Source organism: Gambusia affinis, linkage group LG13 (assembly GCF_019740435.1).
Source record: "Gambusia affinis linkage group LG13, SWU_Gaff_1.0, whole genome shotgun sequence".
Taxonomy (NCBI): domain Eukaryota; kingdom Metazoa; phylum Chordata; class Actinopteri; order Cyprinodontiformes; family Poeciliidae; genus Gambusia; species Gambusia affinis.
In genome coordinates, this window is record NC_057880.1 from 3,466,668 (window position 1) to 3,493,994 (window position 27,327).

The window sequence follows — 27,327 nt, forward strand, 5'->3', positions numbered from 1 at the left end:
CACACTCAGCCAGTCTGTCAGTTAGTAACAGCTGGAGGTGTGTGTGTGTGTGTGTGTGTGTGTGTGTGTGTGTGTGTGTGTGTGTGTGTGTGTGTGTGTGTGTGTGTGTGTGTGTGTGTGTGTGTGTGTGTGTGTGAGAGAGAGAGAGAGAGGGGGACGGGGAGACGCGGGGGTAAAGAGGGGGTTGCTGCGCTGCGCCACTTTACTGTTGATGCTAAAACATCTGTCCTGATGCCACAACAAGTGTGTTTACAGCGCCTCCATATGGACAGAGAAGGTATGTGAGCGAGTTGGGACGACAATGACAGAAATATTCAAATACATCATTTACTGACGTGGTCAAGTAGGTCGTGGGTTCGAATCCCGTATGGGGTTTGCATGTCCTCCCTGTGCATGCCGGGGTTTTCCCTGGATTCTCCCACAGCCCAAAAACATGACTGTCAGGTTGGTTGATCTCTCTAAAGCAGGGGTCTCAAACTCCAGTCCTGGAGGGCCGCAGTCCTGCAACTTTTAGATGTGCCTCTGCTGCACCACACCTGAATAGAATAATTAAGGCTCTGGAGAACTGGTCTACACAAGGTGGAGGTAATTAATCCATTTCATTCCAGTGTTTTGTACCTGTGGCACATCTAAAAACTGCAGGACTGCGGCCCTCGAGGACTGGAGTTTGAGACCCCTGATCTAAAGCCTCCTTAGGTCCTCTTCCTCCCTCCGAGGCGCAGAATGTGCGCACGTGTGTGTGTGTGTGTGCATGGTTCTGTCTCTGTGTTGCCCTGTGATGGACTGGTGACCTGTCCAGTTTGTCTGCTGACCTATGACATGATGATACTGAAACGTTGTTGCAGAGTCAAACTGAAAAGATAACTAAGCTTTTCTTTAAGATAATAAGGTTATTTACAATCTAACAATGCACTATCTAAAAGTACTTTGGCTGGTTTGGGCTCTGGGGGGATTACCCAGAAACAATGTGGACTTAAATGCTCTTTCATCAGCCATGATGTTGTTAGCAGGTCTGATTAACAGGCCATCCACACTGATTGAACAGTCAGCCTGCTCTAGATTGAGAGGGCTTCTGCTGTTGTTGACCATGATGACGACTCATTAAATCTTTCATCTTCATTTCATTGCTTGAAGCAATCAGTGTTTAAGTACCTCTCTCTCTTTCTCAACTCCCTTTAACAAAGACATCGGCATCAAAAGCTTCCATTCAAACCTCTGGGCGTAGTCCAGTTATTTTATAAAGAAAGCCCTACACATACTGCTGTACCTGCTCTGCCATGTTGCATATTTATCCTGAGAGTTTGGTAGAAATAGCCTCCCTGTCAAACAAAATTAATGTATTCATATTTATTTGCGAACAATTTCCCAAATATTGCAAGAACACTTGCTGGAATAGCTGTATTCTGTTAACGGGAACCAAACGTAGCCGTTTCTTATAGTGTTTCAGACGGAATGAGAGTTGCGAGACACGAGAGGATAAACGGATTCATTCATTGATTCCTTGTTGTTTCATCCTCGGAGAGGATGACGTGGAGAAGGAAAGGATTCAAGCATCGCATCATTTCCTGTCAGTGTTTCCCCAGAATGCTGTGGGTTTGTGTGGTTCTGCTGTGGATTGGCAACAAAATCCACATTCAAATGAATTCAGTTCAGTTTGTCTCTACAGCACCAATTCACAACAAATGTCGTCACCAGGCACTTTACAAAAATCATTTCCTTTCAGTTGCACATACATTCCAACTGATCCCAGTTATCAAACAGTACAGTGTGCTCAGTTAATTGTGCAAAAATGCAAAAATAAAATCAACACACAGACATATCACCCCAAAGCATTTGTGGCGATATCTGGTGATTTTAATCATGCCTCACCCTCCTCAACACTGTCGATGTCTCTCCAGGTTGACTCTGGATTTGTTTTATGCTGATGTCACAAATTCATATGTCTCCAGACCAAGACCTCCTCTAGGAAAATCAGATCACAATCTTGTATTTCTCTGCTCTGAATATAAACACCATGTCAAAAGAAAGAGGTCACAGGAAGCAGAAGAAGCCCAGCAGCTGTTTTGAAGTAACTGATTGGACTTCTCTTTGCCAGCCACACAGAGAGCTCTATAAAAATAAAGCTCTATAAAATTCTACAATAACTTTCACTATTTACAACTCTTATAATTTGAACTAATATGAGTTGCAGCAGCTTTTAATTTCTTTTTGTGATCAATAAAGTCTTTTTGAATTGGAAGTGAATTTGAATTTGATGACGTTCTAACTGGTTTAGTTATAAATTTTTGTGTTATGAGTTACATACTGACGCTCATATGTGCTACATGTAAAGTAGCACAGTGTGCGCATGCGTCAAGAGGTGGGCAGGATGGGGGTGTGGCCTCTACTGATTGCGCGCGAAAATTCCACTCGCCTTCCTCCGCAGCCTATAATACACGGCGCGGTGTTGTTTACGGGTTCTGGTTCTGCAGCGGCGACAGCAACATGTCTCAGGCTCAGGTCACCGAGTTCTTCTGTCAGAGGAAGAACGGAGCAGCGAGGGCCCCAGGAAATCAGCGCAAAGGAGGGGTGAGAGGCTCCTCGGCCTGCAGCTTCCACCATGGAAATAAAGAGTCCGCTCTCTGCTGCTCTCCGGTCCGTGAGGAGTTTGTCCGGCTTGTAGACGAGGCAGCGGGGCTGAGTAATGACAGGCAGTCCGCCTCCAGCAGACCCGACACGGATCCGGCCAGTCCCCGGACTCCCAAAAGGAGCTCGGCCGAAGCAGAGTTCGACCTCGGAGCTGCAGTGTTCTCAGCCACGGCCGAGCACTCCTCGGTCAAAAGGAGACGGCAAGCCGGAAGGGCCAGAGAGGCTGAGGCGAACACGACTGAGAAAACAACCAGGAGGACAGCCAGGAAGAAGCTCGTCCTGCCCGGGGACACAACACAGGTGAGAGGGGAGAACACACCGGTTCTCCATTCATTCTGGGTGTGATTGCAGAACATTTTAATCTTATTCAAATTAATAATGGTTTTTAACCCAAATTAACCTGATCAGTCCCTGCAGTCAGTCAAAGTTCTCGCAGTTCATTTTGCCTTCAGCTTTTTTTTAATTTGCCTTCAATAAACGGGAGAAATATTAATAATGCTCCTGAGCAGAGAGGCTTCTAGAACCAGTAATAACAGGTCAATATTTCATGTTTTAATATATTCAGGGATCCAGAGCTGCAGCTTTCAGAGCTGTGATCTAGAAGATCCACTGGGATCCTGTCCCAGTATGACTGAAGCTAAAAGAGCATTAATTTTAATAACAATGGCAACACATTAACTTTGTTGAAGAAAAATTGAGAAGACAAAAATGAAACGGATCCAAGGGAGAAATCATTGACTGTTTTTGTTCCATGTTAGATTATTTATAAATTATAGCCCTAGTTTGATTCTGTGATATACTAAAAGCTTGATGTTATATTGGCAAATGGTTAATGGTTTTGTAATTGTATAGCGCTTTATCAAGACCAGAGCACTTCACACACACACACACACACACACACACACACGATGGCAAGCTACTGGATAGTAGTCACAGCTGTCCTGAGGCAGTCTAACAGCAGTGCCTGCTGTGCCACCGGGCCCTCTGACCCCAGCAGCAGACAAGGTGAGTGAAGTCTTGCTCAAGAACACGACGACAGAGGAGGGTGGAGTGGGGATTGAGGCAGCAACCCGTCGATTCGCAGGACAAACTGCTGCTGCCGTCACCAGCATTACACCACAATATTATTACTATCGTTATTATATAATGATAATGATGATGATGACTTTATTTTCAAAGGGCTTTCAAGCAAAATGCTAGTTACAAGAAAATAAGACAAAATGAAACGCTGCAGATAAAACAAACAGATAAAACACAAAGGAGGCGACAAAACTATAAAGTTTGTCCAAATATTTCTTGCTGATGAGCTTTCTGCTTGTTTTGATGATTCATTAACAAAATGCTTGTTAATGTGAGCATGTTAATCACAGCCAGCGGTGTGAATCATTCAGGGCTGAAGTATATGACCTTGACCCGACCTCCCTCTGTCCACCAGGCTTTCTGTAAGGATGACATCACAGCGCTCAGGTCTCGCCTCCAGACAATCAGGCAGCAGGCGGAGAGCGTCGCCACCTCCACCTCTCCAGCAGCTTCTAGCCATGCAGCCGGGGCCCCCCCAACCTCAGGGCCCAGGGCCCAACCTGTGTCTGGGACCAAGGCCGTACTCGGCTCAGGGGCCAGGGCCCCCTCCACATCAGGGCCAAAGGACCAACCTGCCTCTGGGTCCAAGGCCGTACTCGGCTCAGGGGCCAGGGCCCCCTCCACATCAGGGCCCAGGGCCCAACCTGCCTCTGGGTCCAAGGCCGTACTCGGCTCAGGGGCCAGGGCCCCCTCCACATCAGGGCCAAAGGACCAACCTGCCTCTGGGTCCAAGGCTGTACTCGGCTCAGGGGCCAGGGCCCCCTCCACATCAGGGCCAAAGGACCAACCTGCACCCACTTCAGAGAGCAGGGCCTCCAGCTTCACTGTGGCCCGGGCCAGAGAGCTGGCCGCTAAAGCCCAGAGGAGGAAGGAGGAGAGGGAAGCAGGCGAAGTCGAGCTGAGCCAGGCTCCGCCTCCAGCTCCAGCCCCAGACAGGTTAGTTGACGCAGCAGAGAACACCATGAGCCCCAGCTCCAGAACATGTTGCTACATCTGATGTTTTTTTTATTTTTTTCTGTCTTCCCTCCTGAAGCGGGGCGGAGCAGCCGGCGTACCAGCGGTACCACACCCTGGCCCAGGCCACGCCCCCTGGCCTGTCCCTGCCTTACCAGTACAAGATCCTGGCAGAGATGTTCCGCAGCATGGACACGGTGGTCGCCATGCTGTACAACCGCTCAGAGACGGCCACCTTCGCCAAGATCAAGCAGGGCGTGCAGGACATGATGCACAGGTAGGAGGAGGTCCTGCAGAGGGTCAACGCGTGGTGCAGCGCCATGCCGACTGGACGTCATGTACAAAAATAATCAAATATTGCCAGAAAGTTTAATGTTTTTTGCAGAAAGTGAAACCCATCTATCACCCATATCTATTACACATGCAGTGAAATATTTCAAGCCCTTATTTTTTTATATTTGTGACTGTTCTGTCTCAGTAAGAATGAAAGAGCAAAACGTGATCTGAGAAAGTTAGAATATTGCTTATTGTCAATGAAAAAATATATATTTTAATCAGAAAAGTCAGTTTTCTGAAAAGACAATATCCCAGAGATCTTCCATAGGATTCCTATCACACTTTTTCCTTCCACTCAGCTTTCTGTGTATGTTCTTACACACAGTTCTGTGTGATCTATCAGTTGCATAACATTTATATAATTAAAAGGTTTTTTTGATATATCTGATAATTTACTAAGACACTGCATTTTTTTATCTTTAAACCATAATAACCCAAATTATAAATAAAGGTTTGAAATGATTACCATTTTGTGTAGTAAGTTTTCATAGTTTCTGAAATAAAAGAATATTAGGGTGTTTTTTTTTTTTTAGATGTAGCTGTGAGGATGCGAGCATCTGATTGGCTGCTGGCTGTCTGACTGCTGCTGTTCTTTCAGGAGGTTTGAGGAGAGCCATGTGGGTCAGATCAAGACGGTGTTTCCTGCAGCGTTCTCCTTCAGGCAGCAGAAGAACATCCCAACGTTCAACAGCAACGTCAGCAGAGGAAGCTACCAGCTCACCGTGGAGCCCGTCCTCAGCTCCGGTTGGTCCAGCTGCTCCTGTCACTGCAGGGCTTCCCACTGTCCACCCAGAACCAACCCAGAACCTGGTTTAAGGGTTGACCACAGAGGAGCCGTGTTGTGATGATTTCTTTAAGACAGTTCCAGAAAGAGCAGGAGTTTTAAAGAGACAGAGGCCCAATTTCATATTTGATATATATGTAATTTTTATTACGACGTGACCACAATAAAATCATTATGTGGCTCGAAAACTCACAACACTGTCCCTTTAAGGTGGAATGCGTTGATTTTTCAGCCTGTAAATGTGTCCAGCAGCCGGTCTAATTCCTGGTCTCCTTGTCCATGTGTCCTCAGACCGGAATGAAGCGAGACCTGTGCTGTCCGCCTCCCGTCTCCTGGAGAGACGACGCGTCTTTCACCAGAACCTGATCTCTGTGGTCAAACAGCATCACAAGGTGAGCTGCTGGTTCTGGACTCTCTGTCGTTCAGGACCGTCCAGTAGAGGTGTACTGGCTGTCGTGACCTCTGAACTCTCCGCAGGCCTTCCTGTCCTCGCTGGTCCCACCCGTCTGTGTCCCAGAAGACAAACTGACCCGCTGGCATCCCCGCTTCAACGTGGACACTGTCCCCGCCATCCAGGTGGGCTCGCTGCCTCCGCCCCCCCACACGGAGAAGGTGTCCACAGCCCGGGAGGTTCTGGAGAAGGCCCGGTCCCTCATCACCCCCAAGGTGCGCCGCCAGAGGCCCTGGACAACAACAACCTAGTCTGGTTCAGCGTTGACCTTTAACCTACTCTTCTTCTCTCGCCGTCAGATGGAGAAGGCTCTGGTCTCTCTGACCCAGAACTCAGGCGACGCAGACGGAACCAAACCAGTCGGTTCCCAGAACCCAGCAGCCGCTCAGCCTGCAGCTCCTCCTGCAGCTCCTCCTGCAGCTCCTCCTGCAGCTCCTCCTGCAGGCCCGGTCTCGTCCTCCTTGAAGGGCGTGTCCCAGTCCCTGCTGGACAGGGTGGGTGTCCCCGCTGCTCGTCCACACCTGCTGCCGTCCCCTCAGTCCGCTCTCTTATCGTTCCTTTCTCCCTTTTGCAGATCCGCGCCAAAGAGGCCCAGAAGCTCCAGGCGGCCATGACCCGGAACCCGGCCCAGGAGGAGCGGCTGCTGATGCTGACCCGGCTGGGCGAGCTGGCCCGGATCCTACGGAACGTGTTTGTCGCAGAGAAGAAGGCGGCACTGGTCATGGAGGTGGCGTGCAGCCGCATGGCGGCCAGCTACAGATCAGCTCTGAGTCTAGGTGGGTTCCCACACCGGTTCTGGTTCCGTCAGTCGGTCCTAAAGTGATTAGTGACGGTGCGGTGTTAACTGGGACGCATTCAGAGTGAGTCTACTGTCCTGACATGACCGACTGTCCTTTGTCTCCAATCCAAAGGTGAAATGGAGAAGCACATCCATCTCCTGGCTGAAGTGGCTCCTGATTGGCTGAGCATTCATCCCATCAGGAAGGATTTCTACCTGAAGCTGAACAAGATGGTGGAGCTCAACGTCATTCTGGACAAACTCAACCACAGACTCAGAGAGGAGGAGCGACTCTGACAGGACTCGACCTTCTGCCTCCAGATATAAGCTGCTAATTTCCTGAGAGTTTCTCAGATTGTTGCAACATGAAGATGATCTCAGTTGGAGAGACAACTTTTTCTAAACCTCATGATGTGTAGACCCAGCCTGGTTCTGGTGTCCAGCCGCCTGCAATGGAGAAAGATTTCTTTTTTTTTTCTTTTTTTATTCTCTTCTCAAGGAAGAATGTTGGATTGCTGACTTGATGTCTCTTAGGATCAAGTGATATCAGGAGTGCTGCATGTTTCTATGAGCCCCACTGAGCCTACCGTCATCCTCACACACACTGTGTGTGTTGTAAATGTCATGTTACCAGTTTGGTGCACAGTACAGACTCAAGTTCCAGTTAAATGTGTGAAATAGCCAGTGTTCCCAGTGTGTTCCTGTAACCTCACGATGTAGCCATTTAGCTTCCCTTCAGGCTGGGCTTCCTGCTCTCTGATTGGCTAACACCTGTACAGGTGATGATCACTATCGAAGTGCATCTCAGTAAATAAACACATTAAAAAGTTGACTTCTTTCAATAATTCTGTTAAAAACCTGACCTCATATGTTTATTACCCACAGCTTGATGTAAGTTTAGTAAAACGTTTGAGCCACTGGGCAATTCCAGGTGTTTTACACAATGAAGAAAAATTAAATAAAACCAACTTTAAAGGAAAGAAGTTTTTGAAACTTTATGATGTTCCAGTTATGAATCAAAAGCAACTCTAACCATGTGGGTTTTTAACCTTGATTTAAAGACATTCTGTGTTTCAACTGGTTTTCAGTTTCCTGGCCGTTTGTTCCAGATTTTAGGTGCATAAAAAGCTGATTGCTGTTACTCCATGTTTGGCTCTGGTTCTGTGGATGGAGCGCAGAACGAAAATGTGAAGACTTTGTTGCGACTAAAGATAAACACATGGATGAGTTTCTGTAGATCTTGCTGAGACATTAGTCCTTTCATTCTGGAAATGTTCTCCAGGTGATAGAAGGCCGTCTTTGTAACTGTACTTTGTACTTTGTAGCTTTTAAATAAAAATGGTTCCAGGACTGAAGCTTGGTCTCATGTCGTCTGATTCCTTGCGGTTGGAGTTTGATGAACTGCAGTTTTCTCTGATTGTGTTGGCCGTTGCTGAATAATCCATAGTTGTTGTTTATCACGATATAAACTGGCATCTGGATATTGCAGACTTGCTGACTTATTTCATCCTCAGATGGATGTATATTTGCTGCTCCTCAACAGCCCCACAAACCACCAACACCGTATTGTAAACGCACAAAGTCCTTCACCTGTTAAACGTTCCTGAGCCCCACCTGACCTCCTCATATGTATGGTTTCCAGATGGTGTGTAATTTGTATAAACTCTTTAGTGTTCCTGCAACTTTATGGAACATTTCATTTCCAACCCAATTACCAAACATGACATTTCAGCCCTTTCTTCCTGGTTTACTCTTCCAGAAGAAAGGAGTTGAATAAATAAATAAAAAATAGTGGACTACTAGGTCAATAATAACTGCACTTGTGAAAGTAGTCATGCATTGTAGGGTTTATTCTGGAACATTCTGGAAGCTCTACTGACAGGAAGTACAGCAGTAGTGTTTGATTATGTGCATAGAGGTGAAACGGCAGCATTGCATGCATCAAGAAGACTGTCACAGCCAGTGAATCAAGCTACCAGACGTTGGGAGAACAAACAAAGCTCCCCAGCTAACGCACAGTTTCTGAGGAACTCAATGACACCTTGTCATTGAGGTGTCATTGAGAAACTCAATGACACGTTGTCATTGAGTTCCTCAAAACTCAATGACAAGGTTCTGAGTTCTGAGGCTTCTGATGAACCGTCTTTATCTTTTTAAAGGGCCAATTCCAGCTTTTGTCACCTCACATGTTGACAGCTCTAACACTGTACCTTGGTTTAGAAGAATCAGCTCTGCAGCGATATTAAACTGGAAGCCTGAAGCTCCTGTTTCCAGATTGATTTAAACACTTTGTCTTACTTTTAAAGTTTAAAATAGTGATCTGGATCTTCACCACTAAGAGTTCTTCTGTCATCCAGCTAGTTATAGTTAATAAAGGTTTTCTTCCCCAAATCATTGGTGTAGATCATTCATATGAAAGATTATTGCAATGTGTGTACTATATTGTACAGTGTTACTGTATAACACTGTACTTGTTGAAGCGTTGGCTCCACCTGTTGGATTTTCTAAATGCAGGCGTGTTGTGAAGCTCTTGTTTCAAGCTGCCATTAAAACTCCTGTTAGCTACGTTAAGTCTGATTAGTTTCTATCTGTAATAACTGAAACTGTGTGCTGACTCTAGATCGTTCCTCTTAAGGTCCGAAGAGGAACAATCTTTGGACCTAAAAGTAATTCATAAATATTAATCAGAATTTATAGCTATGAATTGGAATAATTGGAATAATTATTCCAATTCACATTATGAACTGGAATAGTTTATAATTCCATTTATATGTGCGGCTCATCTCACCACAGCCAATCATCTGTCTCCATTTAGTCCTGTCCCCTGAATCCTCCACCCTCACACCAACTGACTTCACATCTTCTTCTACACATCCAGAAATCTCCTGGTTGGTCTTCCTCTCAGCCTCCTGCCCGGTGATCCCAACCTTCTACCCAGATAATCGCTGTCTCTCCTGTGGACAGGTCCAAACCCTCTCAGTCTGGCCTCTGTAACTTTATCTCCAGAAGATCTAACTGTTACGCCATCTTCATTCCTGATCCTATCCATCCTCATCGCTCTCTAAAGAAACTTTCCCATGCCTGTTTATCATGCGTCATGTCATGTTTTATTTTGCATTTTATTCTCACAACTAAACTCTGATCCTAACCTCTTTGGTTACGCTCTTTGCTTTTCATTTGCTGTCCGTTTGACATCAGAACGTTCACATCCTGCATCCTGTTATAAATACATGACTTTATGGTAAATATATGTTTTGGATTCTGGTTTTTGCCAATGGCCGCTGTCTTGTTTAAACAGGCAGGACAGTGGAAAACATCAGCTCCATAAAATAACACATTTTATAACATCACACGTTCTTCAGAGAGCTTAAATTTTAACCTGTTGCACATATAAATATATGTGACTGAAAATCATGTATAACAGAAATACTTTTCAGATGAGCTTAGTTGCATAGATAGTAATGAATGTTTGTTCTGAAATTTTTAAAAATTAGAAATATGTAGAAGATCAACAAAGATTTGGATGATGGGTGTCAAGTAAACATCTTTAACAACCTGGAAGGATCCAGTTCAGTCCTCTACCAGATCTAAGCACTAAGAAAATAAATGAACCAAGTTATGCTAAAATCAACAGTTTGTTGGGGGCTTGTCCGGGATTCTTCACACTTCTGCACGAGCACAAAAGATTGATAGTTTCCTATTATAACAAAATAAGACTTAAGGCTGACTTTAAAGGACAGATGTGTGTCAGCATGGCACAGAGTGAGCCTGTGTATTGTTCATCTTTCAGGGAGAATGCAGATTCTTAGAGTAAATATATATTAAACACATTTCTTATTAATTCCTAAAGAAAAATCAGGATCAGCAGGTTAACGCTTAAAAACTGCAGATCAGAAATTGGTCACATTGTTCTATTCAGTGCATCTCTGTGTTTAGGAACTCGTATACCGAATCGATATTTTAGGCCAAACCTGGTTCTTGCGAGATAATTAAAAAAAAAGTTTGCTTGGGAAATATCTCCCAAATACAGATTCAGTTAAACTATGGAATTATTTGGGCTGAATCAACACAGTAAAATTACCTGGAGAACAGACCGGGGGGGTCACAGGTGTAAAACTCAAGGCCCTCAGGCCAAAACCAGCCCACCATAGTCATATCTGTGGCCTTTTAGATGTTAGAAGGTCACATAAATACAAGTTCAAGATAACAGTTGTGTGCTTACATCTAATTTTATCACTGAAATCAAAACTGTTTTTATTTGTATATGGCCAGAAGACATAAATGTGAAAAGATATTTAATAAAACAAAAATATTTATTAAGAATTACAAACTGAATCCAGAGAAAGCTATATTTTAAAACTTTACTAAAAGGTACTTTTATCTATACGTTCTGCCACAATCGTCCCTTTAAAGACATTCATGATCTTGATGGGGCCCAAAATGAAAATGAGTTTGACTCACCAGCTTTAAATCATCAAGTCATTTTAAACCTGAAACTTTATATCTTATAGATGAAGAAACAGTTTGGTTTGCATCTAGGACTTGATACCTAATCCTAGATGTAAACCATCTAGGACTTGATACCTAATCCTAGATGTAAACCATCTAGGACTTGATACCTAATCCTAGATGTAAACCATCTAGGACTTGATACCTAATCCTAGATGTAAACCATCTAGGACCTCAAGGAGGAGAAGAAGGAGAAGAAGAAGATTCAGCATCTGAACAGAAGAAAATCTCAGCTCCATATAGCAGGAGGGAGCTTTGGTCCTGATACAACAATTCAATTGGAATAGAGTTTATGGATGATTAATTCCATCCATCTGTGCTGTCGACCACTTTTAGACATTTAACGCTAAGTTAGTCTCTTTCATTATCCAGGGTGTGTAAAGGGAGCGGGGGTTCAGGATAAGCTCTTAGGGGCTTTCTTGTTTTCTTGGCTGTAGTCACCAGGAGATGCCGCAGTGGTCCTGGCGAACCACAGGGGGCGCTGTGCTGCTCCTCAGTACTGGAGAAGGGAGAAGACATTGTGAGGCTTCAGACGGTCAGCTCCCTTCAGGTCTTTGAGTTCGATGACCACCATGCAGCCCTGGATGTCCGCCTGCTGCTTCTTCATTAGCTCACAGGCTGCAAGCAGCGTCCCTGTAACACACACACACACGCACACCCGCGCACACACACACACACACACACACACACACTAATGAAATTCAGCTCAACCTTCTGTTGAAGATCTGTCCCTGACTGCTGCCGATGAGGAAAAGGACAGATGTGAATGCTTAAATTTTGACTTTATTTATTCACATGAAGCAAATACAATAAGTACTGAACACGTGGTTTCTCTTAATAAACATTTTTCTAATGTTTTTATTGTCATGAAATTCACACCAAACTTCAGTCAGAACTCCAGGAAGCCACAAATAAATCTTAAATATTCCACAAATGGTCTAAACAGGGGGAAGTATTAAAAGTACCAATAGAAACTTATTACAAACTTCCTAATAATACCATTTACAAACTGTCAGGTGTGAAAATGAGAAAAGAAGAGCTGAATGGATTCTTACCCCCTGTAGCTAAAAGATCATCAATTATCAGAACCTTCTGGCCTGGAGCCACTGCATCCTCCTGGATCTCTAACTCCGCCTGGAGGAACAGAGGGAAAGTTGTTCGTCTGTCTTCTGTCAGCGTCCTGAGTGCAAATAACCTTTGACCTAGTCAGGACCAGAGCTCTGTTCCCGTCTCAACCAGCTGGCCGCCCACTCAGCAGTCTGGTTCCTCTGGGTCAGAGGGAGCTCTGTGCTGCCCACTGCAACTGGCACGTGAAGAAAAACCAGTTCAGGACCAGTTCGCTGACGGGCTCTGGCTCCCATTCAGCCACGGCTCCCAGCATCTCGCCCACCTTCTGGTTCCAGGCTTCCTAAGAGTTAACAACAGCAACTCCCAGGTTGTGAACATGACAGTGTTCCTCACCGTGCCGTACTCCAGGTCATAAGCCAGGCTGACCGTGGCTCCGGGCAGCTTGCCTTTCTTCCTAACCAGGACGAAGCCAACGCCCAGCCTCTGGGCGAGCAGGGGCCCAAACAAGAACCCACGGGCGTCCAAACCTGCACGCACACACACACACACACACGCCCACACACACACACACACACACACACACCCACACACACACGCACACACGGGTGGGCAACAGAACATCTCACTATACTCAAGTAACTCTAGAGCTACTTCAACATGTTTTTACTCAAGTAAAAACTGTGTTTATAAATGTATTTTAGGAATAATTTGGTGCTTAAACTATTAAGATCAGCAGTTCTAGGTGTTTTTAGTGGACTTTAACTATTCCTGGTTAGCTGTTGTCTCTGACCTCTGTGCATACCAGGTGCAGAGAAACTGACATTATTAGCTTGTATTGCTAACAGAAATTGCTCACATCACTGAACACAACAACTCCAAGCAAATCTCTCTGGTTTGCTTCCTCTCTACATGTAACTGAGATAAAAAAACTTAAAAAAAAAAAAAAACTACTGGAGGCTACAAGCTCTACTCAGTCACCACCAGGCTAATTATTAACAGTAGGAGAAGCTGATAATAATGTTTGTTTTTTTCTGCACATAAGTAATTGATATTTACATGTGTGTCACAGTTCCACCAGAGATTAAACGTGTTCAGCTTAATGCTTCAACGTGTGAAATGCAGAGAGATACATTATCATTGGCTTGTGTTGCTAATGGTTATCAAGCACAGCAACTAGCAAAACTGGGCTGCTGGATTTTATTTGAGACTGGGAAATTTTAATTTCCAAAGTACAGGAAAATCCTGTGCTACAAGTCCTAACTCTTGGTGCTCAGTCACCATGGTAACTGTCTGGAGCTTAATGAGCAGACAACCGTTCAGTTTGTTGGCCCTTTTAATAAAATCAAAACTGCAAAGGGGCTCGTTCATAAACTGACACTGTGTAATGACAGGAACCAGCAGCAACCTGGGAGGAGGGCAGGTTCTAATGAGAAACCAGAGAAACTGCTGGAGCGAGCAGCAGATTCTCTGACTGGACCGCTGAGCTGCCCACACTGCCAGTCAGCTGGCTGAAAGAAGCCTGCTGCTTTTACCCTCCTTTGTGAGAAGTCTGCTGACTGTTTTGAAATATTTCCAGTGATAAAAAAATCACGCAGAGTCAAAGTTCTGGAAACGGCAGATTCTGTTATTTACAGAACAGTGTTTGAAAATACAGCTCACTGTAAAGCAGCTGACTTCCAGGCTAACCAGCTAGCATCAGGCTGTTTCACTTCCTTAATTGCTGCACACAACACAGAGTGGCATCACATGAACAAAGCACATGAAAACTGCTGCTAAATGTATCTTCTTTTAGCAGCAGAACGATTAACTGTTGCTTTCTCTTCTAAAGGGGAAGTATTATATGTTTTCCAGGCACATAGTGCCATTTTATTGTACAGTTAGGTAGCTATATTTACTGTCAGTTGTTAAAAATGTTAGATATATCAAATATGACTTAAAACAAATTTTATTTGGTTATTTAACACCTTGAAATGGGGTCTCTTCCTCTTTAAGAAACATCTGTTCTTTCTGAAACTCCGCCTTCAGAAAGTCGTCACAATATGGCTCCTCTGTTAACCCTTTAACAACGTTTTTACCAGAGAAGCTAATTACTGCTGGCTAGTCTGAAGGGGCCGAGCGGTGAAGTCGTGGCGGAGGGCTGCTCTGTGAGGCGGAAAGCTCGGGACCGTCTGGAAGGCGGAGCTAAGTCCACCCAGGTGTTTTGCACAGCTGAATGGTTGCCTTGGAGATTAAAGGATTTCCCAAACATGCGTAAAAGAATTAAGGCAACAAGAACAACGTCTTTGATGAGGGAGTAACATTATAACAACGATGTTGTTGTTACATGATACTGTGTCTTTGAAGATCATCTCAGTTTCACTCAGTTATTTTACTGTGAGAAATAACAATGACAACCGAAGCTTTTCTTATTCAATTGGAAAGGAAGAAATTCCAGATCTGCAGTAGGAAGTGCAGCGCAGCAGAAAGAAATGGAAATAAAGAACATGAAGATGTTTTGTGTTGTTAGAGCTCCAGGTCCGGTGCAGGAGGCCCAGTGGACCAGAGGGACATGCTTACCAACGAGCAGGTCCACCTGCAGCTGACGGCTCCTCACATGTTCTTCAAACAGGTCAGTTACTGCTGTGAGGGCAGCTGGACTCTTCAGGATGGGACAAATGTCTCTGAAGAATGAACACGACTCACATTAACTGGAAGGTATTTTTACCCAAAACGCTTTGAGATATTGAAAAGAACTGATTCGTCACGGTGCAACCGCAAACCTTGATGTATTTTACTGAGGTTCTATATGATCGACCAACTCAAAGTTCTGCGCCGCTTCGGAAGCATAAGAAAAACGATTCATGGTCGTCAAAGCTTTAAACGGAGAGAAGTCTGAAATGTGCGTCGCATTTTCTCTGATACTCCCAGCAAACATGAAAGAAGACGCTCAGTTTTCTTTTATGTTTTTTTATTTTTATTTTTTCTGGCTGACATGCTAAAATTTGGACCCCTAGGACCCCAACATGCCACTCCCATCTTAAAACATGGTGGTGGCAGCATCATGGTGGGGGAATGTTTCTCTCTGCTTGTCAGAGTTGCTGTGAAGGGGCTGAGCCAGGAGAATCCTGGAGGAAGACCCGAAGAAGTGTTGAGCCTATGGAGGTTCACTTTTCAGATTTTAATCTGATAAAATCTTTGACAACCATGAATCGTTTTCCTTCTGCTTCCTTCTACTATCTTGAGTTGTTTTTGTTGTTGTTAGTACATCAGGTATAGGTAAATGTTTAAAACTCTGAACATGTTGCTTCTATCTGCAGTGGGATCAGTGCTGTAGCACAGACCAGAGCAACATTAAGAACTGGACCCTGAAGAGCCCAGTCAGCACCAACAGTTCTGCTGCTGGCCTGGCGCTGACTCACAGAGGGAACTTCAACTTCAGCCAAGAGTTTCCTTAAAGAACAGTTCACTGTTGATTTAAATCGTGAACAGTTCAGGGAGCAGGGCAGATCCTGCACCCTTCAGGACCCGAGCTGCTGGGACCAATCCAGTCTGATCAGAACCAGTTAAAGGGAATAAATTCAGACTAGATCACCGGGGGGAAGGACGTGTTTCAGCCTGAATAACAGTCCTACCTGAACAGGATCCCTTTCTTTGGGAAGTCTGGAAAAGCTCGGATGTGTTTCTGGACCAGCTGCAGTTTTGCTTCCGGTCCTGCTGCCATTCTTCCTGACCCGATCAGAGCTGATCACAGACTGGTAATCTTTGCTGTCTGGTCTGACGGCTACCGCTCCACATGTGGCACAGCGGGCATGCGCTGGGATCGTCTTCTTTTTCTCAGGGTGTAGTTTAGTCCCCTACCGCCCCCCTCTGGTCAAACTACTCCACTACACTACACAGCAGGTTGAAACTGTTTTATTTGCTGCTTTCTAGTTTAGTTGGTTTAACAAAGTGACAACGCAATTTACTGAACATGATCTAGTCGATGTGTAAAGGTGCCACACTTAGCCATAAGTCACGTTTCCACCAACAGTTATTGGCGGGACGGTATAAAAACAAGACTAAAACATGAATTTATTGTTTATTTACCAAAATACTAAAACATTAACCAAACAAAGCAAAGAAATAAAAATAAAAACATATATGTTCAATGCACTAGAGTATGCATGTGATCACAGATTAAATAAAAGCCTCGTGAAATGTTTGAATCATGATTTTAATTATAAATTATTATATTTGGCTAAAATTCTTCAGTGACGATAATAATGTACTTTTTTTCAGTTTCAAAGCCTTTTTCTGTTGGTTGTAATCCTGTCCAAACATTTTATTCGTCCTTGTTTTCCACATAGCTAACTTTGCCGTTCCAAAACGCAAATTAATACAAATAAAATAAATAAGCACATAAATAGAGAAAGAAAAGAGAGAGAGGTGGGAAGTTCCAAACACAGTACAGCAGGTGAAGGTATGCTGTACATTGACAGCAGCCAGAGAAGGAGAGCAGCGTTTTGTTTGTTTGTTTGTTTATTATTATTATTATTATTATTATTATTATTATTATTATTATTATTATTATTATTATTATTATTATTATTATTATTATTATTATTATTATTAAGGTACCTTAACAAGAGAATATGGGGTTGCTATTGTTATGTTATTGTTATGTTATTTTTGGTTTATTTATTTTTAGTTTTAAAATCTGTATATGTGTAATTTATATTTCCGCCAGCAGATGGCGATTAATGCGCATCTAAACGTTGCTTGCCGACCGCCGTAAAAGAGAGAAGAAGGAGGAGGAGGGGGAGGAGGAGGAAGAGGATGAGAAGGAGAAGAAGAAGAAGTAGTAGAAGGAGTATATCAGCGGATGTGTAGAGGATGTTGTGAGTGTGACGGAAGATGACAGCAGCTGCTGCTCGGTTCTTTCTCAATTTCCGGTCAGCTCTGCGTCCTGTGGTTCGGACCGCTAGGACCGGATCTACCAGAGGAATCCGAACCGGAACTCCAGGTCTGTCCGGGCTACCGTAGACTGAAAACGGCCCAACTGTCCTCGCCGGCTAGTGCGTGTTGAGCTTTAGATGGAAGCGGACATGTCCCCGCTGATATAACAGAGACCAAGAGCAGACGGCTGTCTCTGTCTCACCATGTTGTCTTCCTTTGAAGGGAAGTTGATGCGGAGCGGAGACAGCAGGAAGACAGTGGTGAGTCTCCAGAGACCACGTGACTCTGATGCTTTACTGGCTTTAACCTGCAACAGTTCCGCCTCTGTCCACTGATTCCAGATCTGTGTTGAGGGGAACATCGCCAGCGGGAAGACGACGTGTCTGGATTATTTTAGAAATACGAGCAACATCCAGGTGAAGTCCAGGCTCCAGTCTGTCATGTTTCAGAGCTGGAGGAAGCAGATCCATGTAGAACTCTGTCATTTCCTGTCTGTTCCAGGTCCTGACAGAACCAGTGTCCAAATGGAGGAACGTCCGTGGACACAATCTTCTGGTAAATAACAAGATCTTTTGACAGTTCACTTTATTTAAAGCACAACAAAATACCAAACATGGAATAAAACGTGTCTCTCTACATAAAAAAAGTATTTATCTTAAATGGGTACTAAATAAAATGTTTTATATTTGAAAGCGTATGACATTATTCGTAAATGTATTTCTATTTTTAAATTTTAAGGCATAATTAATTAACTTTTATAATTGACTTTTCTACAAGGAGCCCAGCTGATGAGCCTTTCTCATAAATATGGAAAATGAAGACTCAGACAAAAAAAAATAAATAGATATAAAGCACATGCCTGAAGCTAAAAAAAAACCTCCACTAAATTTCTTAGCAGCCATATTGGTGTGGTTCTGTTGCAGATATTCTGTGGTTTATATAAGCCATAGGTCAGGGGCCAAAGAATCACTTTTGGCTCTGGAAGCCTCTGTCCTGACCCCACTGCAGAATCTCGGGTCTGGACTCTGGGCGGGTCAATCCAAAACATTAATATCACTTCCAATCAGAAGGAACATGCTGCATTGTGCCATTAAGAGACTTTAAACCTAACCTAGGTTTAAACTATCCCATCAAATCCCAATGCTAAATAGACTGAACTTTGTTTTTGTAGCAGGAACAACTGTGGAGAACTCTAGCGGGTCTGAAGCTCCTGCAGTGAGTTCTAAGCACGTCCTCTCTGTCTCTGCAGGCCCTGATGTACCAGGATCCTCAGCGCTGGGGAATCTCTTTGCAGACTTACGTTCAGCTCACCATGCTGGATAAACACCAGTTAGCCACGGTGAGCTCGCTGTCACCTGGGAGCCGCTAGCTTGCAGCTGCTCTTAGGTTGTAGCTGTTAGTTATTAGCTGCTGACTAGGAAGCGCTTGCTTGAAGCAGCTACTTAAGAGCTATTAACTTGTAGCTGCTAGCTAGGAACATGGGCTTATAGTTCCAGGTGTTGAGCATGGTGGAAACCTGAGGGACTGTTTCTGGTTCCAGACTGCTCCAGTCACCATGATGGAGAGGTCGATCTTCAGCGCCAAGCACATCTTCGTGGAGAATCTCTACCGGAGGTACCGTCGTGTTTTCACCAGATTCTGGATCGGACCGATAATCAACAAGGCTGCTCTATAAACTGTGACCTCCTGGTGGACGACAGTGAACTAGTTCCCAGGCATCAGAAGCTGTCAGTAGACTGATGGGTCTATTTTTTTTTTCCTTTCTGTCAGTGGAAAAATGCCAGAGGTGGATTACATTGTTCTGACCGAGTGGTTCGATTGGATCACAACAAATGTTTCCCTCCCTGTCGACCTGATCGGTGAGAAGATTGCATATGAAAACTGGAACTCTGAGACTCTAAAGTTCTGATGAGTATCCTGATTTACAATGAGGCTTGTTCTCTGTTGGACCGGCTCCAGTTTACCTGCAGACGTCTCCTCAGACCTGCCATGAGAGGCTGAAGCAGCGATGCAGAGAGGAGGAGATGGTCATTCCACTGGTGAGGACCTGGATTCACGCCTCTGGTCCAGACAACATGCTTTACATACCCTGTACAGCCATCAGCCTCTACTCTGTGTGTGTGTGTGTGTGTCCACCAGGAGCATTTGGAGGCCATCCACCAGCTGCATGAAGACTGGCTCATTAAGGGCAGCTCCGCTCCGGTTCCTGCTCCTGTTCTGGTGAGTACTGCTGTCTATTCAGCTCCTCCAGTTGATCACCGTGGGCCGATGTCCTAGTTAAATCCTGACAGGTTGAGGAGTGGTGGTTAGCTTGGTGTGCTCTGTGTTCTCCAGGTGATTCCTGCCGACTATGACCTCCAGAAGATGCTGCACAAGTATGAGGAGCACCGAGAGACGATTCTAAAAGCTACCAACTCTTGATGCGCGCACACACACCCACACACACACACAGAGAAGTTTTTTTTACGATGGCTTAAACTCACTAGATGTTAGGAAATTTTTATTTAGGATTTTTTCCAACACTGGATAACTTTGGACCAATAAACGAAGCTGCTTATTTATCTATAAGGACATATATGGTGCTTCTCTGCTAAAAATGTGAAAATTACTGTAGAATCAATTAATTTTCACAATATTTTATTGCAAGAGCATAATGTCAGTAAAAAACTGTAAAAGTGTCTTGGCTTAAGCTCCAGGGTCTTACTTTGGGAAGTCAAGGTTACAACTAGAAGTGTATTGAAATTCTGATAAGCTGAAAAAGTGTAATTAAAGAAAGATTTGTGTGATCTTAATAATTACTGGATTGTTAAGACTGTGGTTTTGCAGCACTCAAACTTTTGTTTGGCTCTGTATTCATTTTGAAGTTATGCTGCTGTAATAAAATATGAGTCATTTAAGACTTTCTGCACGTCTTTACCAGCGGAGCAGACAGTTTGTCTCTTGACGTGTTCTTGAGGATCATCATTAATGTGTATTTGAAAAAAAAAATTTTAAATCTGTTTTGAGTGGAAAAGCTTCAAACGCACACATAACCTCAGCTTGTGTCAAACATTCCCCCTGAAACAGTTCTTTGAATAAAATGTTTTTTAAAATCCCAAATGGAAGTGGTCCATTTCACGTTTCTGTTTCCGTCAGAACCGAGGAAGCCTTCTGGCTTCAGCCGCGAAATGTTTTCAAAGAGAATTCCTAAAACTGGGGAAGAATTTGTTTGTGCTGTTAGATTGTAACCAGGTTGCAAGTAGAACCTCAACATGCAAATAAAATAAAATAGAAACAGGAACCAAAGATAAAGCAGCTGCAGAAATGTTTCCGGCTGGGCTCTGGATGTTCACATTAGTTCGTCTTTGTGTTTTTATTTCTGATCTCTGTGCAAATAATCCCAAAACATTACCAATACATATATTTATTTGAACAACAAATCATTATTGCATTTATTAGAATATTTAAAGCCTGTTAATATCAGACACTTAGCGAAAAACTAAGTGGCTCCAACATTCTCTTCAAAAAGCTTAGATTACTCTGATTGGTCGGCTCCAGTGGCCTGGTGACACTGCCCATGGCTCTGCATCCGATTGGTTCAAATAGTCATGAAACCAAACCAGGAGGAAAATTAAAAAAGAAAAAAAAACAAGAGACTGCTAAATATTTTTAAAGCCCATTAAGGGTCAGGACCCTCTCAGAGGTTGGTCCTCTGTTTCTGTCTGTCCTTCTTGCGCCCCTCTGCCTTCCCGTCGTCCTCTCGTCTTGTCACCTTCTCTTGATCTCCCTGGACAGAGAGCTGTCCCATCCGCTCCGCCAGCGCTCTCAGCTGCTGCTCTTCATCAATGGAGCTCAACCAGGAAGACTCCGGTTTGTCAGCCATCACGTTCTCTCTGCCTGTATTGAAAACAATAAAAAACCTTCTTATTTCAGCTCTGCTGACCCTTGACCAGTGAGGTTAAAGGATCAATAGAAGTTGTGGTGACTTACTGAAGACGGAGTTTCAGAAAGAGCAGGAGTTTTTAATTCATTCGATACATACATTATTTTTTAGAACAACTTAAGATAAGACGGTTGTTTGATTATGCTATAAAATGGCACTTTGTGACTGGGAAATACATAATACTGTCCCTTTGACACTCCCACAGGAAGAGGAGCGTGGAAAATGTCACAGGCTGTCAGCTTGTCCCGTCAGATCGTCAGTTTCCAAAACCACACATTAGAAAAACCCCTTGAAATATGAGTCATTTAAGACTTTCTGCACGTCTTTACCAGCGGAGCAGACAGTTTGTCTCTTGACGTGTTCTTGAGGATCATCATTAATGTGTATTTGAAAAAAAAAATTTTAAATCTGTTTTGAGTGGAAAATCTTCAAACGCACACATAACCTCAGCTTGTGTCAAACATTCCCCCTGAAACAGTTCTTTGAATAAAATGTTTTTTAAAATCCCAAATGGAAGTGGTCCATTTCACGTTTCTGTTTGTGGGGTCAGTGTGAGCCCTGCTGGACGCTGTGTGTAAAAAAACTCTCAGTGTCCAATGGACCCACATCTGTAAAGACCGCAGGAGAACAAGCTGAACTGGTTCTGTCTCTGGATGGGTTGTTGGGTAAGACAAATCCGATGCTGCTGTAGCGCCATTTAGTGCGGCTAACTGTATATGTGTGTGTGTAGGTGTGTGTGCGTGTGTATGTGTGTGTTTCTTACTTGGTGTTTTCTGTGCGTCATCAGAAGTCTCTGAGGTTTGCTGAACTCTTCCTCTCTTCTTGCCTGCCTCTGCTTTACCTCCTGTTCTCAGTGTGATATGAAGAGAAATGGCTTGAGGACCACTAAGGTCATCATCTCCGTCACCACCACCATCATCATCATCACAGACTCTGCTTTCATCAGAGTTCCTGAAGCAGCTGGAGTCATTCCAGCCATCATCTCCAGGGGAGACTGATGGAGAAACGTCTCTGCCCTCTTTGGTCAGGTTGGTCTTTGGAAGCACAGAAAGGCTGTCCGGTACATCGCCAGTCATGGCGGGGGTTGCTTTGGGAGGTTGGTCTGGCAGCAGAGGGCGACCCCTAAAGGCCAGGTCTGGGTATTGCCACTGCAGGTCCATGTCTGACTGGTCTACACTGGGGCGATGACGCCGAGGCTTTGGTTGAGGAACCGATGGAGGCCTGGACTCAGGCTGCTGGGACTCCTGGAAACAAAGGAACAACAGAGGGGAGTTTTTTTTTAAGAAGACAACAAACCCATCCAGAAGAAACATTTGCTTCGTCCCGATTCCGGAACCAGCCTCCAGACCTACCTCTCTCTTGTCCGACTCCTTCCTCTTCTCATTGTTGTCTTTCCTTTGCTCTGCCACCGTCTGCTTTTCTGTGGGATCTGCCAACTTAGAAGGCTGCTTACTTCTCTGGAGAACATCCAACCACTCCTGCAGAATCAGTCCAAATATAAGATCAGGTGTTATTAATCCAACTGGTTAGGATTTCATGGAATAATCTGCTGATGTGGAGCCAGTTTGAGGTGGAAGGCAGGAGAAACGCCACGGCCATTGGGAATGTGTGGAATGTGAACAATGTGGTTGCACCGGCAGGACTTCCTCTAGGACATCGAAGACGAGGACAGAAAGCTGAATGCAGCCAAATGGGACGCTGCGCTTCAGAAGCCATTTAGGTGGAGCTTCTCCGTCTCTGTCCAAGTCACAGCAGAATCGGTACAGAGAGGCTCGCTCTACGCAGTGGTGAATCTTAGAGTGTGGAGCAGCTTATTCAAGAATAGAAAAATGGCATCTTGTGTGGCAAATGGAGTCGCTGGCTCACTCTGGTTCTGTGGTCCCGCCCGGCCCCCCTCAGGTAAACCTGCTCCATCTACATGCAATTATTTTATCTGTTAATTTTGAAGACAAAAGACTTTAATAATATTGACCGCAGAGTGCGGACATGGGAAGTTTGGATCATCCCTGGTCTCGGTGTGTTCTGGCTGGATTTCTCTGGGTGTCGGACTGGAAGCAGACACATCCCAGTTCTGACCTGTGGTCCAAGTTGGTGCTCCAGCAGCAGATCCAGGAGGCGACAACATTCCAGTCTGGCCAGCAGCAGCTCAAATCCCAGCAGCAGAGCTCGATCTGCATCAGCATCAGAACTTAGTGTGAACTCACTGAAACACACCAGAGAGCAGAACGTTAAACACAGAGTTGACCCAGTAAAAATGTTTATATCCTATCAGTACAGTGAAAATATGATACTTCTGAAAATACTAGTCAGAAAACGCTGACTAGAAATAATTTTTTCCACCATCATTTTGGCGCCCGCTCTAACGTGGAGCCCCTTTATGTCGCACGCGGTGCGACACAGATCATCCATCTGATTGGACAATCTGATCCGCCACAAGCTGACAAAAACAACTGGAGGTTTCTAAACATAACAAGTTCAAACTACTACTTCCAGTTTCCTGTTTGGATGAAGACATGAGCAGTGATGCAGCTCTGTAGGTTCTAGCAACAAGCAGCAGACACAAACAGCTGTCTGCAGCACTGCTGCTGTTCAGGATGCACAATAAAAGCCTCGGGAGGAGAACCCAACGCTGAGCTGCTGGACCGAGTGTTAAGAAAGAAGAGCAGGAGGAAACAAGATGGCTACGAGGATGCCTTTTACTCCCGCAGTCTTTCTAGCGGGTGTGTGTTGTGTGTGTGTGTGTGTGTGTTGTCACCTCTGGGGGGCGTTGCTGCTGGGCCGGTAGCCCATACATGCCAGAACAGCCCGGATAGTGGAGCCGCTGAGAACCGGCAGCAGGCAGTAAACGAAGGCACCCGTAAACGTCTGAATAAACAGAAAAAACTAAATCAAACAAAAAAAAAAAGCAACAGGAGTTCAGAGCCTCTGGGATGCGACGCAGAGCGCTGTGACCAAGTTTTCACTCCCCGTCACAGGAATGTTCAACCCGTAAACTTTTTTTTCTGGTCACTCTTCTCCATTTTAGTTTGATTTGAGCAGATCCCCAACATGATCCAGAGCAACAGCTGGTCCATATTCAGATGATGGGTTTATCTCTGGGAGATGTTCAGAGTTTGGAAAGTTGCTATGGAAGATATCCTGCTTTAAACATCTCCAGAACCTTCTCCCTGCATGGTTCCACTTTGCTCTCAATGTACAGATACTTTAAGGGGCAGTATTATGTGTCTTCCAGACACAGTGCAATCAATCAAATGTGACTGTGAAATTGAGCCTCTGTCTCTTTAAAGACTCCTTGCTCTTTCTGAATCTCTGTCTTCAGAAGGTCATCACAACAGTGCTCCTCTGTTAGGAGCAGATATTCAGTTCCACCAGGTGTTTGCTAATTGCTGCTGGCTAGTCTGAAGGAGCTGAGAGGGAGAGTGGTGGAGGAGGGTGGCTCTGTGAGGCAGAAGCACAAAAGCTTGGAAACTGCAGCTCCAAGGAGGAGCTGCACCTTGGAGGCGGGGCTAATTCCACCCAGGTGTTCTCCACAACTGAATGGTTGCCATAGAGATGAAAAGAGTCCTCACACATGCAGGAAAGAATCAACACAAGACTCCAGGTATATTTTTGACGAGGGAATAACATTATATGATGTAAAGCTCAAAAAGTCAATTTTACATGTGTTAGGTAAATTGTATATATTATTATCAAATATTTATTGTTTCATGTAGCTTTTAGTTTTACCTATAAAATATTCTTGACTTATATACCTTTATTGTTTTATCTTAGCATAAAGAATGTTTGTGTTGTTGTATTGCTCTGTTTCTTTCCTCAAGAAGGCCTCTCTAAAGAAAAGCAGTGACGACCAAGTTCAACAGGGTTTATCGCTCAGCAGAAACCTCGGCCTTCCTGACCTGTTAGATAGCTATAAAACTGTCACAGTGAAGACGTACAACTTGCTCTGTTTTACCCTGTGCATGGAACAGAAGAATCTAGTGTGTAGATACCATGTGTCTAGATAGTGACTGACATTTGCGTTGCAATTATGTGATTGAAGTGTTTTCCCCACCCCTTGAGAATTGTAACGCTCTGTGTGAGACAGAGATCCTAACAGCAATAAAAAGGGAGAACGGACACATTTGTTTTTAGAAACGGAAGAGATTTGTGAACTGAAAATATATCTCTGGCTGTTTCTCCTCGCGAGTACAAAAGAAACTAACTCTCTTGTCTTTCTTGTGTTTGTTTAATTTGTCTTTAATAGGTGTTAAACCTGACAACATGATACTGCCCCTTTAAAATAAGCTTGGTAGCAAATAAGAATGATATGTACTGTATCTATATTAGTTTTACAAAAATAGAAGACAAGATATAATCAACCTGTCTGTTACAGACTGGATGAATTCTGAAAGCATTTGGTTTTATTAAATTTTATTTGGAGGTATTTGAGTAAAGGGAGCTGAGTTTATATTTTCAACCAGTGAGAAACCACGTGACAAATTACCTGTTTCAACAGTTCCTCAAGTGTCTCCTGAATTATTCATTTTAAAAAGTAAAAAAAAAATAATAATAATCACACAGAAGCCAGGTGAGAGGCGCACCTTCAGAGACCGGATCTCCTTCTTCCAGGGCTGCAGGAACATGTTGACGCAGAGGCTCTCCAGCATCTCGGTGGCTTTGATGAAGGCTGCCAGGTGCTTCCTGCCGTCGGTGCCGACAACACACCTCTCCGTCACCGCCTGGCAGAACGGGAACAGCGTGAAGGTGTCTTTCAGCTCCGACGTCCTCAGCAGAAACTGGGCCGCCCTCTTCAGGAGCCCGGGGTCCCGACACGGCCGAACCTCGGCTCCGGGCCGGAGGAAGCAGCTCCGGTAGTCTTCAAAGAGGTCCCGGCGGGACAACGAGCCCTCCTGCTCTTCGTCCTTCATGACCGACAGGCGGCTAGAGAAACAGAAAGAGAGAGAGAGAGGGAGAGAGACGGGCTGCTGAGGAGGAAGTAGAGCTGGCTCAACAAACGAGGAAGCGAAAGTCAGCGCATGTGTTTTCTCCTGCTGTCAAAGTGATAGAACACAATAGAATATACTTTATTGCAGCTTGACGTGATGACCAAACACACTCATAAGCCATATTCACGGCGCGAGAGCCCCGCTCTTCTTTCAACTAGCCTGATTGTGGGCAGCAGGTGGTGTCCCACAATAACTGGTCAAACATGTTTTTTCTTCACGATTATTTAATGACTTTTGTCATCGGGAAATACTCGTGTGATTACTTTTGTCTTTTACATAATTAAAAACAAAGATACCGTACTGTTTCCTTCTGTCCCTTTTCTATAATCTACGGTTCATCAAATGTCATGTGGTCACCAAAGTTATATTTAAAAACTGTGAAGACTTTGACATTAGGTTCCATTGTGTTCCTACCTTCTGATGACAGCTATCAGCACGTGGCACCGTGTTACGCCCTGCTTACGTCACAACCAGCAATGAAGCGATCTAAAATGTCATAGCCAATTAATTAAGGGTTACAGAAGCAATAGTGCCCCCCTGCGATCATAATATCCTAAATTTGGAAAAAAATAACTTTCCACCACCTGTAGAGAAAAACATGCGAGAGGACTTCATCCAGACGAATGACGACGAATAAAATCATTTTTTCAGTTTTTTTTTTTATTTGGTTATTTCTCATTTTCAACCTGATGTTGAGTGTGTTCACCCAGTGACGTCACTTTACTCATCAGTCACTTTACTGACGTCACTTTACAATAATAAATAGTTTGGCTGCGGAGCGCCAAACTATTTTTTCATTCTTAATAATGGGGGAACGATATTGTGCAGCACCAAGTATGTGCAGCACCCTATGTAGTGAACACTTGAACAAATGAAATGATCTAGACTTCTTTTGACCATCTCTGTATTGAAATCTGT

General features: G+C 44.2%; 4 protein-coding genes across 8 annotated transcripts; 2 read left to right on the plus strand and 2 right to left on the minus strand.

Annotated features, from left to right (window-relative positions):
* Nucleotides 1–2,421: 2,421 nt before the first annotated feature.
* Nucleotides 2,422–7,843, plus strand: cdt1 (chromatin licensing and DNA replication factor 1). Of its 2 annotated transcripts, XM_044135811.1 has the most exons (10): nucleotides 2,423–2,928; nucleotides 4,064–4,332; nucleotides 4,477–4,644; nucleotides 4,742–4,939; nucleotides 5,597–5,742; nucleotides 6,074–6,174; nucleotides 6,260–6,448; nucleotides 6,533–6,727; nucleotides 6,808–7,009; nucleotides 7,145–7,843. In XM_044135811.1, the coding sequence occupies exons 1-10, from the start codon at nucleotides 2,485–2,487 to the stop codon at nucleotides 7,306–7,308; spliced, it is 2,076 nt and encodes a 691-aa protein (XP_043991746.1). In that variant the 5' UTR covers nucleotides 2,423–2,484; the 3' UTR covers nucleotides 7,309–7,843. The 2 variants fall into 2 exon arrangements, with proteins under 2 accessions (XP_043991745.1, XP_043991746.1); XM_044135810.1 differs by having other exon boundaries at nucleotides 2,422–2,928; nucleotides 4,064–4,644.
* Nucleotides 7,844–11,305: 3,462 nt separating this feature from the next.
* Nucleotides 11,306–16,403, minus strand: aprt (adenine phosphoribosyltransferase). 2 transcript variants are annotated; one of them, XR_006372605.1, is made up of 6 exons: nucleotides 16,200–16,403; nucleotides 15,145–15,248; nucleotides 12,982–13,115; nucleotides 12,576–12,654; nucleotides 11,666–12,153; nucleotides 11,306–11,560 (listed from the first exon to the last, which is right to left on the minus strand). XR_006372605.1 is itself a non-coding variant. In XM_044136781.1 (5 exons), exons 1-5 carry the CDS (start codon nucleotides 16,286–16,288, stop codon nucleotides 12,014–12,016), a joined length of 546 nt encoding a protein of 181 aa, XP_043992716.1. In that variant the 5' UTR covers nucleotides 16,289–16,403; the 3' UTR covers nucleotides 11,306–12,013. The 2 variants fall into 2 exon arrangements, 1 of the variants encoding a protein (XP_043992716.1); XM_044136781.1 differs by having other exon boundaries at nucleotides 11,306–12,153.
* A 940-nt stretch (nucleotides 16,404–17,343) lies between these two features.
* On the plus strand, nucleotides 17,344–20,601 carry tk2 (thymidine kinase 2). Of its 2 annotated transcripts, none has more exons than XM_044136788.1 (10): nucleotides 17,344–17,569; nucleotides 17,725–17,762; nucleotides 17,844–17,918; nucleotides 18,004–18,057; nucleotides 18,752–18,841; nucleotides 19,043–19,116; nucleotides 19,273–19,361; nucleotides 19,462–19,541; nucleotides 19,642–19,722; nucleotides 19,837–20,601. In XM_044136788.1, exons 1-10 carry the CDS (start codon nucleotides 17,461–17,463, stop codon nucleotides 19,921–19,923), a joined length of 777 nt encoding a protein of 258 aa, XP_043992723.1. In that variant the 5' UTR covers nucleotides 17,344–17,460; the 3' UTR covers nucleotides 19,924–20,601. The 2 variants fall into 2 exon arrangements, with proteins under 2 accessions (XP_043992723.1, XP_043992724.1); XM_044136789.1 differs by having other exon boundaries at nucleotides 17,429–17,621.
* A 288-nt stretch (nucleotides 20,602–20,889) lies between these two features.
* si:ch211-189a15.5 (spermatogenesis-associated protein 2) lies at nucleotides 20,890–26,900 on the minus strand. Of its 2 annotated transcripts, none has more exons than XM_044136786.1 (7): nucleotides 26,824–26,900; nucleotides 26,005–26,344; nucleotides 24,180–24,289; nucleotides 23,501–23,627; nucleotides 22,777–22,902; nucleotides 22,188–22,668; nucleotides 20,890–21,378 (listed from the first exon to the last, which is right to left on the minus strand). In XM_044136786.1, exons 2-7 carry the CDS (start codon nucleotides 26,329–26,331, stop codon nucleotides 21,179–21,181), a joined length of 1,371 nt encoding a protein of 456 aa, XP_043992721.1. In that variant the 5' UTR covers nucleotides 26,332–26,344; nucleotides 26,824–26,900; the 3' UTR covers nucleotides 20,890–21,178. The 2 variants fall into 2 exon arrangements, with proteins under 2 accessions (XP_043992721.1, XP_043992720.1); XM_044136785.1 differs by lacking the exon at nucleotides 26,824–26,900 and adding an exon at nucleotides 26,487–26,763.
* Between the last annotated feature and the right edge of the window lie 427 nt (nucleotides 26,901–27,327).

Coding starts and splice junctions, on each gene's coding strand:
- cdt1 (XM_044135810.1), top strand. CDS start 2,485: ATGTCTCAGGCTCAGGTCACCGAGTTCTTCTGTCAGAGGAAGAACGGA. Junction 2,929..4,063: donor TGCCCGGGGACACAACACAG/GTGAGAGGGGAG, acceptor TCTGTCCACCAG/GCTTTCTGTAAGGATGACAT. Junction 5,743..6,073: donor GGAGCCCGTCCTCAGCTCCG/GTTGGTCCAGCT, acceptor ATGTGTCCTCAG/ACCGGAATGAAGCGAGACCT.
- aprt (XM_044136781.1), bottom strand. CDS start 16,288: ATGGCAGCAGGACCGGAAGCAAAACTGCAGCTGGTCCAGAAACACATC. Junction 15,249..16,199: donor AAGAAAGGGATCCTGTTCAG/GTAGGACTGTTA, acceptor TTCATTCTTCAG/AGACATTTGTCCCATCCTGA. Junction 12,154..12,575: donor TGATCTTTTAGCTACAGGGG/GTAAGAATCCAT, acceptor TGTGTGTTACAG/GGACGCTGCTTGCAGCCTGT.
- tk2 (XM_044136788.1), top strand. CDS start 17,461: ATGACAGCAGCTGCTGCTCGGTTCTTTCTCAATTTCCGGTCAGCTCTG. Junction 19,362..19,461: donor CCTCCCTGTCGACCTGATCG/GTGAGAAGATTG, acceptor GACCGGCTCCAG/TTTACCTGCAGACGTCTCCT. Junction 19,723..19,836: donor CGGTTCCTGCTCCTGTTCTG/GTGAGTACTGCT, acceptor TGTGTTCTCCAG/GTGATTCCTGCCGACTATGA.
- si:ch211-189a15.5 (XM_044136785.1), bottom strand. CDS start 26,530: ATGGCTTATGAGTGTGTTTGGTCATCACGTCAAGCTGCAATAAA. Junction 22,669..22,776: donor AGGAGTCGGACAAGAGAGAG/GTAGGTCTGGAG, acceptor CTTTGTTTCCAG/GAGTCCCAGCAGCCTGAGTC. Junction 21,379..22,187: donor TGACGCACAGAAAACACCAA/GTAAGAAACACA, acceptor TTTTCAATACAG/GCAGAGAGAACGTGATGGCT.